Raw genomic sequence first — 15,485 nt, forward strand, 5'->3', positions numbered from 1 at the left:
TATAGTTGAGTGGACACAAATAATAGAAACACACTAGTAACCTTCACTTGAAACTGGAGTAATTTAATTAAAAATTAAAAATAAAAATTAATGTAGGGAAGCAGAGTATAAATTGTATTTCATCATGCAATCAAACGTTCAAAAATATATATGTTAAGTAGAGAGAATGTTCACTTTTCTCATAAAACATGAGAATGAAAAGCAGAAGTAATCAGGCATATCTTTCATCAGTTCATCTTTGGTTTATTTTGTTCATGAAAAGTCAGCTGCAAAGAGACAGCTACATACTAAATGGTTGTAGTTGTAACCCAGCATCATGAGGTGAATCAGTGCAAGCTGACACTGTTTGTAGTTCATGTTTCTGTGGCTCAGGGCCAGTCACAGCATTTACAGGAGTCCCAGAAGATGAGGCCGGGCTGGCAGTGGTGCAGGTAGGTGTTTCCCTGGAAGCACTGGAAGTAGGTGGTTTTATCAGCTACGTTCTCATACAGGCCATTAGGGCGGCCGCGGCAGAAGTCGGCCATGGGGTCCCTGGTGGTGGTGGGGGCCGGGGTGGTGGTGGGCTTGGGGGGGAAGCCTGCAGAGTCAGACATAGAAAAATAAATTTATAAACACACACAGGCTTAAACCAATCTTCTCTGACACTTGACCTCATGTTTAAGTCCCAAAATTCTCATACACATTTAGTCTCTTAGATGTAATATTTAGTTCTCAAAGTCAAAAGATTCACAAACAGACTTTGATGAATTTGACAAATGGTATTTGATGGGTGGTGCAGTGGCTTACACAACTTTTAAATTGTATCAAATACTTGAAGGCAATGTTCAGCATTTTCAGGTTTCTGATATCACTATCAATATATGTATTTTTTTTACAAAATAAGAAAGTAAAAGCCATCACAGTGAGCAGAGATGGCTTTGTAAGTTAGCTGAGGTACAGTATTTACCCATTGACATCCTGAGGTGGTTAACAAGAGGATAAGCTCCTGCTGAGCAGAAGGATCCAACAAAGTCATCCAGGTCCAGAGTCCACACATGAGCACCTCCCAGGTTGTAAGCAGTCATCCACTCGACCTACAGTACAGATGACCACATCAGTGACAAAGATGATTTGAATAGTTGCAGCTACACATCTATGAAATAGACCTAGAACTGAAAAACAGGAGAACTATTGCCATTATTTCTCTTCCAAAAACACTTTAGATCATAAAGGCAAGATCTTTTCAAGAAAATTAGATCACAGGTCAAAAGACTGGGAATTTGTTGCTTAATAACTTATTATGTTATAACTGCAGGCAGTAATGGAGCTCTTGGTTACCTTGGAAGAATAGCTGCGCTCGTCATCATAGCCCAACCAGGAACTGCCATAGGTGGCATATGGAACGTGCTGTTCAGCGATCCATTCAGAAGTAGCACTGGAGGCGAAGTCACAGATCTAACAGTGAAGAAACATAAAAAGACTTACATCAGACTCTATGGTTTTGACACCATAGAATATTTAAAGGAAAAGACCATCCTTATTTATACATTTTATGATTTTGGGTCTGTTTAGTTTAGAGGTGTATTTATCTTATTTTCATGGATAACTGATTATATATGGATGACCGGACATCATGTTGGGACTCAGTGGAGGTTAAATTCAGAAATGTTTTGATTTTAGGGTGTGTCTTTGATTGTGGCATTATTGGCCCAGTAACGGGTGAGATTTTGTCATTTTAACATCAGTGAACACAGATGCAGTAGCCATTATTGGAGAAATATTGACCTTCACCACAAACTCAGCTGAGCATATGGATGTGCTGTACCTCATAGAAGGCCCAGAAGCCGGCAGTGCGAGTGTAGGGTCCAGCATCAGCTGGGCCCTTAGCTGGTGCTCCTAGGCCGGTAGCACTGCTGATAAGGTGATATGTTCTTCCATATGTGGGGAAACCTAGTAGCAGCTTCTCAGCTGGTGCTCCCAGAGCCAACCAGTGGGATATTGAAGAGTTCTAAAAGAGGACAATGGAAATAAATGGGACAAACTCCATTATGAGAACATTTTTTTATATTAACACTGAATCAGATGCCTCCCTGTAATGTAAAATGTTTGCTAGTACTGCCAATCCAACTGGGAATCAATAGCCAGATCTGCAGATCATTGTCTAGATTTAGAGATCAAGACCCAGATATTTTTTCTAAATCAATTTTCAAATCAAATCAGAGCCGAGAAGAGAGACAATGTTGGACATAAACATGACTCCACTGCCCACATTGCTTTGAGTCAGCTTTAGTAGACAAATGCTTGCTGACAGACTTGATATATACAGGACATCTCATAGTATATCAAAGTATTTCTGCCCCCTGGTGGTCAAAAATCAGATAGTGCAGCTTTAATTTTTACATTGGCCATTATCAAAGTATTTATTGTTTCCAGTGTTTATTTCATTCTCTATAGGTTGATGAAGCCTTAAAACGGGCATTGTCAGTTTTACAAGAATTGTGAGACCAGTCAAACTAATACACTGACAAGAATGTTGTGTAATTATCTGCTTGTTTCTTACTATGTTGTGATGAACGTGAGTGCCGGAGTCCACAGCGCTGCTGTACAGTGGACTGTTGTGTCCGGTAGTTCGCTCCCAGTGTCCATGGTAGTCATAGGTCATGACGCTGATGAAGTCCAAGTGACTGTGGATTTGGAAAAGTTTTCTCTCAGATCAACAATAGAACTTTTTATAGCATACATGCAAAATATTTGGTTAAAGGTAAAACTGTAACTCTAAAAAGTAGAGAAAAAGAGAAGACATCTAAAGATCTCTCAAAGGTCTATCCCATTATTATTACTGGTCTCTTGTTCAGTTCCTTTTCATACTTCCTAACAAGGTGTCCTATCTGTCATGCAATGTAAGTGAGGCTGGGTATCATTCGAAATTACCACTGCCAACATGATGCCTGTGTGTCAGTCCTGATACCAAAATTATACTTTTGGTGATACCTTACTTTGTATCATAACCATACATTGAGTCTAGTGGAAACAAACTTACGGTGCAATCTTGTTGACCTCATAGGCTTTGTCGATGGTGGGACGTAATGAAGCAACGGTGGCTGACAACAGCAACTGAGTCTTCTTGTTGTCTTTGGCATCTTCCTCAAAGGCCTTGAACAGTTCCTGTAGGCAGAACAAACAAAAACACCTCAGTTATACTTTAAAGTAGAACATGGAATAGATGCTATTTTTACTGCGATTATCAAATTTTTCTACAAACAAAAAATGTGCCATCAGATTAATTAAAATATGTCATATTCACATGAAATGGATGGAGATATAGTGGCTTTAAAGCAGATTAAGATGCACCACACTCATTACATGGTAGTGATACACAACTACATTTAAAATGAAGGTCTAATTTTCAAAAGCTATTATCAAAAAAAGGGCCACACTAACCATGACCAGCAGAGTGAACCTCTCCTTGTCCTCCTCTGTGCTGCCGTTGCTGCCGGGATATTCCCAGGCCAGGTTCAGCCCGTCAAAGTTATGGGTGCGCAGGAAGCTGATGACCGACCTGATGAAGGCTGCGCGTCTCTCAGGCTTGGCAACCATGCCGATGAATCTGGTGGGACATAAAACAAAAACTGTGGCCTCCATTCTGGTGATACGGTGGCAGAGGAAGGTTTCTGAGTTAAGTTAAAAGTGTGACATGTCTGACTTAACATTTGAACTTACGGGCTTATTCCATTGTCTGTGCCTCCGACAGACAGCAGAGTCTTCAGTGCAGGATTACTAAAAGCAGAGAGAGACAGACACAGCTTTATACGTTATAAATCACCACATTATTAAACAAGTTCTCTGTCAAACCTATGCTGATGACATAATTTTATATACTTGGCTTAGAATTTTTTAAATTATTGTTGATTGCTGATTTCTTACAGATAAACAGTGAAAGGACTGAGGTATTACTATAATTCTAAGACCTGAAAGCCAATAGATATTCTCTATTGCAAACATGAAAGCAACTTATTATTTCAGATTCTGACAAACCTTTACTCCACATGATGATATTTAACTGTTATTGTAATGCTATCTCTAGACACCACTGGGAAACTGCATCTGAACCAGAATGCTGCTTTTTGTGCTAAAACTCCAAATAAGCAATATGACTATACTGCAGTCTTAAAAGTGTCTCTGCTAGCTACAAGTCACAGAATACACGGTTTTAAATGACCTTGCTCTGGGGTTCATATCTGATATGCTTGTTAGCTATGAGTATCTGTCTATCTGTGCTGGGATGAATAATGATCTCACTATTATTGAAAACAGAGAAATGGAACAGTCTGCCTGCTGACTTGAGAATTGCCTCTGCATTATACTTTAAATCCTAAGATAATTCTTTTTAACATTGCCTACAGAGCATGTAAATAATGAATATTAATGACCATATTCAAGTGCTTCATTTGTAGATACATTTGTATGAAATGTGGACATTTGAACTTGGATTTGAACTTAAACTTGAAACAAAGTCCTGTAAAACATAAAATCAGGAACTATAAATTTGAGTATGAAGGTTACAAAAGTCAAATGTATTTTATGTATGTAGATTGTCTTCCCAAGCTTTTATGCACTGCAGCATACAAAATAATGTCACATTTTTTAATCTACTGTGTTGTGTTCAACTTACTCTATCGTCCTTTACTCAGTCAATAGTGGCCTTTTTTATTATTAGACAGTGGAGGATGGTATGGTGATGGTTCCTGGCTAAAAACGTCTTTTTTTTACATGAAATTGTTTTTTACATGAAATTGTTTTGTCTATTTGTTTTCAATGTCATGAATTTATCAGTTTTTCTATCACTCAATAGATGGATATGCCATGTTGTAAAGAGCTACAACCAAAGTGATGTAATGTTAATGTTAGCACCAGCCTAATTATGATTTAAATCAGACTTTGGGGTCCCAGTTCTGAAGTTGAAAAACTAACATTATGCAGATGTTTTACATGAAATTTAAGACTGAGATGTTGATTTTTGTGTAAGATAACTTAAGGTAACACTGTTGATTGCAGACTTGTAATTATGCTATATGTTGCAGACCATAATCTAAAGCACTAACTAATATTATTTAAAAAAAATTCATCAGGGAGGTTGGCGATATCATCATTTCTGTATAGTCCATTTGAAGCTCCCTCTGTGCACATAAATGTATTGGTGAGGTCATTAAAATGTTGGAACTTCAAAACAGAATTCCAGGACAGAAACAGTTAGGTCTAAATATTGTTCCAAAAGTTATTTCACGTTATGAATATTTGTCTTGTTTTTATTTGAAGATGGATGTACAATACAACATTTTAAATATTGAATACCGGCACTCAAATTTGTGTATGCTAGCCTTCAAGAAACCACATCAGCTGTCTAGACTGGTTTGTGCACTGTTTTAACTCACACATTCTTGAGGCTGTTGAGCCTGGCATACTGCTCCTCATCGTTCCACTCAGTTGGGATGATCTGGTTGAAGCTGCTGATGGTGGCCAGAGAATAGACGACATGTGTGCACAGGAAGGGATCAATGTTGTCCGGGGTGAATTTCGCACTGCTTGGCCTGTACTGGGCCCAGTTTGTCATGTGGCACACCAGCTTGTTGGATGAAGCTGAGGGGAAACAGAGGGATAACAAAGACTTTGACTGCACCTGTGTTTGTTGTGAAACTTTGACCATGTTAGTGTGAAGAGGAGTCAATGCCTATCATACAAAGCAAATGCTTACCGATGTGCAGTGTGAGCAGAACGCCCAGAGCTGTGAAAACACAGAGAAAACAGGAACACAGGCGATGTGAGCATTTGGAAAAATAATATTGTTCTGTTAATGGGGTCAGGAATAGGTGATGTGTACAGTAAATACATGCTAAAGAAATGAAAAATAGAATGAACAGTGACCTAGTGTGTAGAACAACAATCAAAATCACAAAACAGAAAATAAATTCACTCATTGTAAACAATATCGGATTTATAATTCTGATTTGTAGTTTCCTTTTTACTATGAGTGCAAATGTAAAAACAAATTAAAACATGTTACGTATGTATGCAATTATATATTCTTTATTATCATATTGGCAAGATTACAGTGTGGGAGATGCCTTGAATAAATACTTGAGTTATGTCACTCAGGGGAGCCTGAATACATCAGCTACTGTAGTAAATTCATAAGTAAATAGTACATAGTGTATTTGTATGTATGTGGATGTCAGTATATATTGCTGGTTTATGTTTTACATTGCTGTTCTGAATGGATGAATGAATGAATGTTATTTACCTGTGAGGAGTTTCATCATTGTGCTGCCTGGAGATCCAACCAATGTCCTGCTGCAGCGATGGACCTATTTAAATGAGATGATAAAATACATGAGGAACAATGACAGACTATAATTATTATACTAGCCAACACAAAATTAACTGATATATGATAGCAAACTGAATATCTTTAGGGTTTGTTTTTTTAATCTCAGACAAAAAAATCTATTTTAAAACATTACCTTAGACTTAAAACATGTCTATACTAGAAATGTATTGATAATAATAATAAAAAAATCTTTAAACAACTCTTAGTTGTGGGCCAATATGCAGCTACTGCCAATAACTACAGTATAATGTAACCCATTATGTAGATCTTTTCCTGTTCAAAATACAATATTTCATGTTTGCACATGAAGCAATTTGCAGTTAAATGTTTGCTAGCAATATTCTAGCTGTAAATGATAAAGACACAGTGATGATCTTGTTACCTTTCTTCAACAGGAACAGAAGCAGAGTCCACAGCTTGGTGAAGTCGGGTCAGATTTATATTTTACTCATTAATGACTAATAGCGAGTGGCAAAGTGCAGCTGATAAGGACTGAGGGTGGTAGGAGTGTGGCTGAAGTGCCTAATAAACCCACACCCAGGTAAGGTCAGGCAAAGTCATGTAAGAATCAGACTTGTTGGGAAATGAGCTATCAGTTCAGTTTCTACATCATAGCTGGCTGTAGTTATAAGTGTTAATAGTGTGCATTTGCATAAAATAATAATGATTTGTAATAAGGAAATATGGGAAAGAAAATGGCTGGTGGATGAGGTCAGGCAAACAGTGTGCAGTGAACTTGAAATTCAGCTTGCAGATTTCTGCTGGGAGAATGCCAACGTTGGGATCAAGACCTATGGTTGGATTAAAACTTGCATGGGCTTCTGTATAACTAGAGCAGCAAAGGAGCATAATATTTTAATGAATGTGCTTGTTTGCTATCTTATCTACAATCAGACAGGCTGATTGATATGAATTTTATCTCAGTATGGAAATGGATCCATGATGTCTTTAGCCTAGCTTAGTACAAAGACTAGATGCAGGGGGAAACTGCTAGCCTTGTTCTATCAAGAGTAAAAAAAAAAACACAACTTCAAACAGTTTCAAAGCTCTTATATATTGTACATGTTGCAAAACCAGGCCACTGGCATGTCTGGGATACAGTGTCACTGCAGCTGTTGTTGATCATCAAGTAGCTCCTGTGCAACTGTTCCCAAAACCGCAATGTTTCATTTTTAATACTTCATTAAAAAGAAAAAAAAAAGTGAAAGCAAGGCAATGAAAGTCCATTCTCGGTTTCTGTACAAAATCTCCACATTTTTAGTAGAATTTTCTAAAATTTTTATTTAGCATGCTAATGGAGGTTAATGTTGATTGGTCAGTCTATCACTTTAATGGATTGCCATGAAATTTTGGACTGACATTATGTCGATATTCATACCGTGCAAATATGGAGAACACAGTAAAAGTTACCTTCTAACATCTTCATGTTAGCATTGTCATTGTAAGCATGTTAGTATGCTGGTGTTAGCATTTTTTGTACAGCCTCATAGAGCTGCTTGACTGTAGACTATTAGACTTGTTTTACTATACAGGGTGTTACTCTATTACATAGAGGCTACATTTTTACATAGCAAGGTACAGTATCTTAACAACCATTGGCCATTGTGCAATGAAATTTGCTTTGGATATTCATAGTCCACAGAGGATGATTCATAAACATTTGTGGCATTACTTCAGGTAGCCTAATAATAATATTCCTTAGCTCTTATGTTCATTCCTCTTCTGTTAAACAACAGTAGAGAATACAACTGGAGTCAAGAATAAGCTTTTCTGGAGCTTTATGTAGCGTTTAATCAACTTCTTAGGCTAGCAAAAGCAGCAGCACTTGTTTTTACCAAAAACTTCCTACATTTTGAAAAAAATACTCTTCAGTTTCTCAACTATGGCAAACTGCCTTGGTCAATATTACAGAAAATTTATCCTACAACATTATTTCCCATTTACTGTCAAAGTCAAAGGTTTAATACTAGAATCCATGACAAGGTACTGTATGTCAAAAACTACCGGTCAAAGTCCCCATAGGATGATAATGGGAAAATTACATTCATGTTCTGCACAGCATGTACCCTTTCCTTTTTTGGGCAGTGCATGATTTTTTCCTCTAGAGTCCTCACAGAAAAAAAGGCACACATGGAATACAATCTCAAGGTGTTTATTTTAAATCATATTTACAGGTACCATCCCTCCCAACCCTCCCTCACATTTCCATTCAATCACAATTTTGAAAAGGCCCAAAGGCAACATTATCCAGTACATTTCACCCAGCCATATGACAGACAGACTCATAGTTTCCACCTAAGTGAGAGATGAAACCAGTAAGTCCACCAGTAGACCGGAAGGTTCAGTCTGAACTTTCAGTGACTGGGCATCCAGACATGGCGCGACACAGAAATGACTTTATGGCTCTTCCATGAATACTAAAGGCATTAAGAAAACACTTTGTACAGAGTAAAGCACAAAAGCACAAAACCAAAACAACATTCAAGGCTTCTGAGAGCATTATTAACTTCTACATTTGTGCAGAGATGAAGCAGCTACGTGACGCTTGACATATAGTAAAATACAGTGACAGACATTTAAATTCAGGTTTAGACCAATTTCTCTTTTTGAATTACTAATAATCCTAGACTGAGTATTTAGACCATCATTAAACTGTGGATCAACCCACATATTGGTCTAATCCAAATTTAAAGATCAGTTTAATTGATGAAAGAACACGTACAATAATATTAACTGCCTAAAGCTACAAAGTGATATTTTGCTTTTCAGTGTTCATAGAAAATCATATTTCCTAAGGTTTGCCTAATACATTGGGGTTTTGTTACTTCCAGACTAACAATAGTTAAATGATAAAGCATAATTTTGGTGTAAAGTAGAAGCACATGATGAAAAGTTACAATTTCCAGATATAATAAAGCAAATCATTGTACAATCAAGTGGCCTATCATTCAACCATTTGCAAAGTATAAAGTGTAATGCTGTGGTAACACAAAGCGTTTGGGTTGTCCAGACCATTCAATTATTTAAATACAATACAATAAAAACATAAAAATAAACTATTTAAGAGGACAAGTGCATTTGGATCAGTACAGAGAACCATCCAAGTTAACTCACAAGCAAGTAGAAAGTGGTTCCTCTGCACCCTCTGATTTTGGCATTTTTAAACATGTATTTAGCTGCAGCTTTCTTTCAGTTTACATGTATGTGTCTATGCAGACTAGAAAACAAACTGGTGAATCTATTGTTAACGGATAAATTCTGGAGTTTCTTATGGGATTCACAGACTCCTGATGCTTTGACTTGGGACTAGTCTAACAGGCAGTTAAACTAAAAAAAGGACACCATCTGGCAGTAAGTAATTACTGAAACTGTAATTAATTAAGTAAATTCATCAAAGTTGTAGTATTAGTCTGACTGAAAGCTACAACCTGTTTACATTCATTTAACTATAAATATGCTGATTATGAAAATATCACTGAACATGCCTTAATCCCCTTGGCCTCAAAGGTGGCTTGTCTGGTTAACAAGTGAGGCAAGTGGCCACAGAACAGCATGACAGAGGAGACAACAGTATACAGGTGCAGGTTTCAGCCTGATGCTGAGGCTGATATTAACATTTGAGATTTTCTGATTCTGAACATTTTCAATAAGAATACATTAAAGGACCAGTGTGTAAGATTTAGTGGTATCTAGCAGTGAGGTTGCAGATTGCAACTAACTGAATACCCCTCCTTCCCCTCCCCTTCCAAGTGTGTAGGAGAACCTACAGTGGCCGCAAAAAATGGCCCTCTCTAGAGCCAGTGTTTGGTTTGTCTGTTCTGGGCTACTGTAGAAACATGGTGGTGCAACATGGCGGGCTCCATGGAAGAGGACCTACTCTCTATGTAGAAGGGCTTATTGTAGGGTAAAGAAAACACAACGATTCTTATTTTCAGCTGATTATACTGTAATTAAAACATACTTAAGAACATTATATTCCATTTCTGCCAAGTCCGTTCTGTTAGATGCCACTAAATCTTACACACTGGTCCTTTAAATTTGTTATTTGTTATCTGTTAGAATTTGTGAAATGTGATAGAATTGTTATTCATCGGTCAACATCAGTGTTGGGTAAAGTTACTTTTAAAGGTAACTTGTTACATTACAACATTACTGCCATTAAAGAGTAACTTGTTACGTTACAGCGTTACCTATTAGAAAAGTAACTCGTTAGAGTACTTTTGTGTTACCAGAAATGAAAACCCCTTTGCAAATCCTTGCGCATGTTGGTTATATTGTTCAGAGGCCGCGTAGCCTTCTGTACGACTACCTTTGAATGTGTTGACTCTACCGTCATTGCATAGCCCAGTCTACGGCCCATAATCTGCCACTCTGCAGGCTACTAACAGGAATGACAGATACAATATCCCCTTTACAGCTCTTTATTAAGAATTATGTTTGATTATAAGTAAACATAAAATCAAGAGGGTTCCGGGGCTCAATTCATATAGCCTAACAAGTACATACAACATGTGATTTTTGCAATTCAACTGCAATGAGCTACAAACGTGCACTGACACAACTGCAGGATTGGATGCCTTCCACTAGTACGCAGCTACCCGCCAAGAAGCATGAATAGGTGCATAAACAGAAAAGAAACAGTGCGAATGCGTCAGGGTTTTTCTTTTTTTGTGGCGACAAAAGAAAGAGGGAAATACAGTAATATTTTAAGAGTAAATGTAACTGTCTGAAATATGCCCGATATTTATCAGTTTATTTCTAATGCAAATCCTTTCTCGAAGAGAGGCTGCATATTGAAGCTTCAAACAAGGATTGTGATATTTGATGGAAAAAATCTTAACTCCAAGTCCACTTATTAGCTTTTTCCAGACCTCTCAACCACATATCACTTTTCCTCAGTGGTCTGCTCAGTTGTTGTGATGACATGATGACAACAGATCTATCTCTACGACAACTGAGCAAACTACATGCCCTGAGGAAAACCATGAGATTAAAAAGGTAGCAGTGTAAGTGGACCATGAGTTTTTTAAATATTATACTGCTGTTTCCAAGGTCAAGAATGAACTTTTAGGCTCTGCTTTGTGAAGATTTGGGAATGGTTGTGGTCATGGAACTAAAATATGGTTAAGGTTAATATGATGTCGATAAAACTGTCAATGCAGACTACAAGTATGTAACATGAACCTATACCACCTGTCTAAAAGGGAGCACACATATTAGCCATCCACCACCACCATGATCTCTACAGTCTATATGAACTACTTCATATCCGACATAAACATCAGATGGAGAATAGTCACATATGAACAGAATCTGAAGTGGACTGGGCTCTGGCTTTCGTTGGTGTTTTGTGGGCAATGATAGAGACCCAAACCACGTAATCAAGTTGCTCCTGACTCTTGGACGACAGTCTCAACTCAAAGCATCAGTAACTAACAATTATTAAAGTTACGACAGCAGACTGTCCAAACTAAAACCACAAAATTAAGTGAGACAAAAAAAAAAGCATGTGATGTGCAGTATATCTTTGACAAGTTGACCAGACCTGACCTGGACAGGATACTGTAACTGTGGACAAAAGATTACTACCTGAATGAGTTCCAGACACAATGCTGCTAGAAGTCACATCCTTCCTGTAAAGTGAAGCGGACATGTTACATAAGAGCTGATAGACGCTGACAGGATTACAATGAGGAGGATATATGACATGTTCACTGTACTCTCTGATAACTTCGGTGAACAACTCTTTCATCTCTGCCAGTAAGTCATCCCTGCTGCTCTGACCTTCCATATCTATCAGCATAAAAGCAGCTGCAATAAACCAAAACACTACACAAGCATTTTTACATTGTCAGAATTATTCAAACAATTCAGGCACAATAAATGGAAACAAAGAATGAAATACCCCTTCATCCATCCAATTTCAGTTTCCCCAAAATCAACATCAAAAATAGAAAATGTAAACATTCATTTGGACCAGTGACATATTTCTGTAGTTTGCTATAATTACAGCTGATGCAAAAACACAAACACGCATAGAGACATTAGCAGAAGCTGGATATCAACAATAAAAAGTTATTCAGTGCTTCAGTTACTGATTCTTATTCTGTATTCACACTGTGAGCAACTAGACCTATAAGTCATAAAAAGACTGGGTCTTTTCAGTTGGGTGGATGCTCAAAATGTACTGTATGTTTGTAGAGAAACGGAAATATACATGAAAGAAACATGAATGTTACGTGAGTGATATTTGGTAATGTTACTAACCTGGCTGATGTGGAACAACAGATATTGCAGATTACTACTGTTTGAACATAGGAGGAAAAAAAATAAAATTCAAACTGTCATGAATAAAATATGAGTACACTGTGAAGTCAAAATTCAGTGTATGAGCACGACAGGCTGTGCCGTCTACTCCGGGTGTGCCATTCCTAAAATACACTGTCTGACCTGCATGTCACGCTGCTCAGGACATGCAATGGGTCTAATCTACCAGGCCGTTGTTCTCTTTTCTAAGGCAAAATGGAGGAAACCAGTGAGCTGTGCTGAACAGACAAGCATGACACAAAACCAACTGAGAAGTACTGTGAGGAAGCATTTGCATTTGACTCCAAAGATGGATAAATTGTGGTTAGCAGTTAAAATGTTACAATTTTCACAGTAACATTAGCTTGTCAAATGAACAGAACATGCATTCTACAATAGAGATGTACTGGTATACTGGTTTTACTATGTACCATGGTGAAACATACTGATGGTGACAACACCACCAACAATTTCTATTACAGTTACCATGACTAACGTTGCACTGTGAACATAGCAGAGCTTCATCTTCATAAGCAGTTTATTTTGATTGGCCACAAGGGAGTGTTTCCTTACCGGTCAAACAGAGGCAGGGTCAGTGAACCAGGCTGTTTGTCTGACTAGCTACACTGGCAGTGCTAACATTAGCTATTCAACCAACAAAAGCACGACCAATTTGTGGAATTGAGTAGTGACATTAAATGACAAAAAGCATCCAATTTACATGAGAGACAAAGATATAACTTTGACATTGTGCTGCATTTGAAGTTATTCCCTGTCTTTTAACAGACAGACTTCTCATATTGATGGTGTTTTTAGGTGTATTTTATATGAATGTTTTTGCAGAGTCCAAAAAAGTTGTATCATAAAGTTTACTATCTGTATTTGTTAGGTTTGCTATGCTAATGCAAGGTAAACATGGTGTGTAGTCATTTTAGTATATTTTAGCTCTAACAGAAAACTGTAATAATAAGTTTTCTGTGATACTTTTGTTCACAATAAATATGGCTTGAAAATTTGATACTGTCACACCCCTATTCTATTAATATGCATTTACTGATTGCATTTGAATGATTTCTAACTATTCATAGTATATATTAGTTCCAATTCATTCAAACTTGATATTTTGAAAAAGTGACTGTAGATGCAACTGTTCTGGTGGATGTGAGGCCATGTGTACTGAAAATATGACTCAAAATGTGCAAAAATGTAACAGGTCAGATTATAGAGACTCATCGGTCAAGTTGTTTACAGTGTGAACATGCAGACATCCATCATATGTAAGACTGTACTGTATGTACACAGGTTATACACACTACTGATTCTATGAATAATTTACACCTGAAGTCTGTGTCTCGCCAGCTACAGTTTGGAGGACGCAGGTATGAGATGCGCCAGCCACAGATGTGATGGTCCCCATAAGGCATGTTTTGACACCAGTACACGGATACACAATCAGACAGGGCTGCCCTGCTCCCCCATCCCCCTTCACCCATCCAGACTAAAAAAAAAGAAGAAAAAAAACCCCTCTTTGTATTTATTATAAAAAGAATAATCCCCTCTCTTCTTCCCCACACCTTCCAATCCCTGCAGTGCTACAACCTTCCCCGACTGTCGGAATCTACTCCAACCCAAAACACAGGCTGAGACACATGAGAGCTTTAGTTTTAAGCCAGAAAAGTAAAAAGTCCAGAGATTGGCTGAAATCACAGGCCTGACAATGACACAAGACTGTAGAGAAGTAAGCCAGTGAGGAGGTGGAGCAGGTGACTGGACAGTGTGGCGGAGGCCTCATTCTGCACCATCATACCAGTTCCTGGGATAGAGAGCGAGAGACAGTGTATAAAAATCACTTTTACTGAAATGTAAAGTTCCTGAATGTAATATGCATGTGGCACCTCTCACTGTAAATCAGTACACTTTTAGGGTCAAATATGCATCAGACTGTCTGTTATTTTCTTTTTTCTTTATAATTTTTTATACTCACCTTAAATGTTTTCAGTAATGTGTATGATGACCATGAAGAAGGCCACAAGCCAAAACGATAAAGTTGATCTTTATACAGAAAGTGTTACAGGAATTTTGACCTCTTCAGACTTTTTTTTCTTCTCCATGCACTTTGGAAATAGGTGAGCTGCTTGAAATCCCTCCTCTGCTTCAAATATGTACCGGGTCATACATGACTAGAGCTGGGTATCAAACTTCCTACCTATACATCATACTTGTATTCTTGTTTTCTTCTTATTTGCTCAGATAATTCCTGTTCTAAATTCTAATTTTGACAGTTTTAGACTGTATTTAGGTGTCCAAGCAGCAAAGCTTTCTTCTTCATCTTTCTTTCTTATTATTTTTTTCCGCTAAAAGTGTTCATGCAGCAAAAACCGTGAGACCAAAAGTCACCAAAATTGGCAGGTGGGTTGCAAATTCCACCCACTACTCAGGCCCATAAAATGACATTCTGACCTCAAGTTGGCACTGTAACAATCAAAGTTATGTTTTTGCAATTATCTCTAAAACAGCTTGGCTTGGAGTCAAAATTCTTTCATCATTTTAATCTCTCAATCCATCTGCATCTTTGCTGCAATGGTCTTCTGATTCAAAATGTCAAGTTTTGCAACTTTTTCTTAATTTTCTCAAAAACCGTTGGTCCAATCATCCTGAAACTTGGTCAGGATCATGTATGGACTTCGCTGATTTAAAGTTAACAAGGATATTTCAATACATCCATCCATTTTTAGACCTTTGTCTTTAAGTTCAATTTTACATAAACTCTAATAAATCAAAGTTGGCACACACAAAGATTACAAAATTAACACGT

The 15,485-nt window shown here is 37.6% G+C and overlaps 2 protein-coding genes across 2 annotated transcripts in view; both read right to left on the bottom strand.

Moving 5' to 3' along the window:
* Positions 1-222: 222 nt before the first annotated feature.
* Positions 223-6,790, bottom strand: LOC122980809 (acidic mammalian chitinase-like). Its single transcript, XM_044349178.1, has 12 exons — positions 6,747-6,790; positions 6,278-6,341; positions 5,732-5,761; positions 5,412-5,616; positions 3,700-3,756; positions 3,421-3,586; positions 3,020-3,144; positions 2,540-2,663; positions 1,805-1,987; positions 1,318-1,434; positions 947-1,073; positions 223-577 (listed from the first exon to the last, which is right to left on the bottom strand). Exons 2-12 carry the CDS (start codon positions 6,294-6,296, stop codon positions 369-371), a joined length of 1,362 nt encoding a protein of 453 aa, XP_044205113.1. The 5' UTR covers positions 6,297-6,341; positions 6,747-6,790; the 3' UTR covers positions 223-368.
* A 3,356-nt stretch (positions 6,791-10,146) lies between these two features.
* cntn2 (contactin 2) overlaps positions 10,147-15,485 on the bottom strand; it is a 37,246-nt gene continuing 31,907 nt past the window's right edge. Inside the window, exon 22 of the mRNA XM_044349198.1 lies at positions 10,147-14,483. Coding sequence (XP_044205133.1) covers positions 14,374-14,483 — 110 coding nt within the window. The 3' untranslated portion in view covers positions 10,147-14,373. The remainder of the gene's footprint in view (positions 14,484-15,485) is intronic.

This window comes from Thunnus albacares, chromosome 4 (assembly GCF_914725855.1).
Source record: "Thunnus albacares chromosome 4, fThuAlb1.1, whole genome shotgun sequence".
Lineage (NCBI taxonomy): Eukaryota > Metazoa > Chordata > Actinopteri > Scombriformes > Scombridae > Thunnus > Thunnus albacares.

Coding starts and splice junctions, on each gene's coding strand:
- LOC122980809 (XM_044349178.1), bottom strand. Junction 3,757..5,411: donor CTCAACAGCCTCAAGAATGT/GTGAGTTAAAAC, acceptor CTCTGCTTTTAG/TAATCCTGCACTGAAGACTC. Junction 578..946: donor CCACCTCAGGATGTCAATGG/GTAAATACTGTA, acceptor CTGACTCTGCAG/GCTTCCCCCCCAAGCCCACC.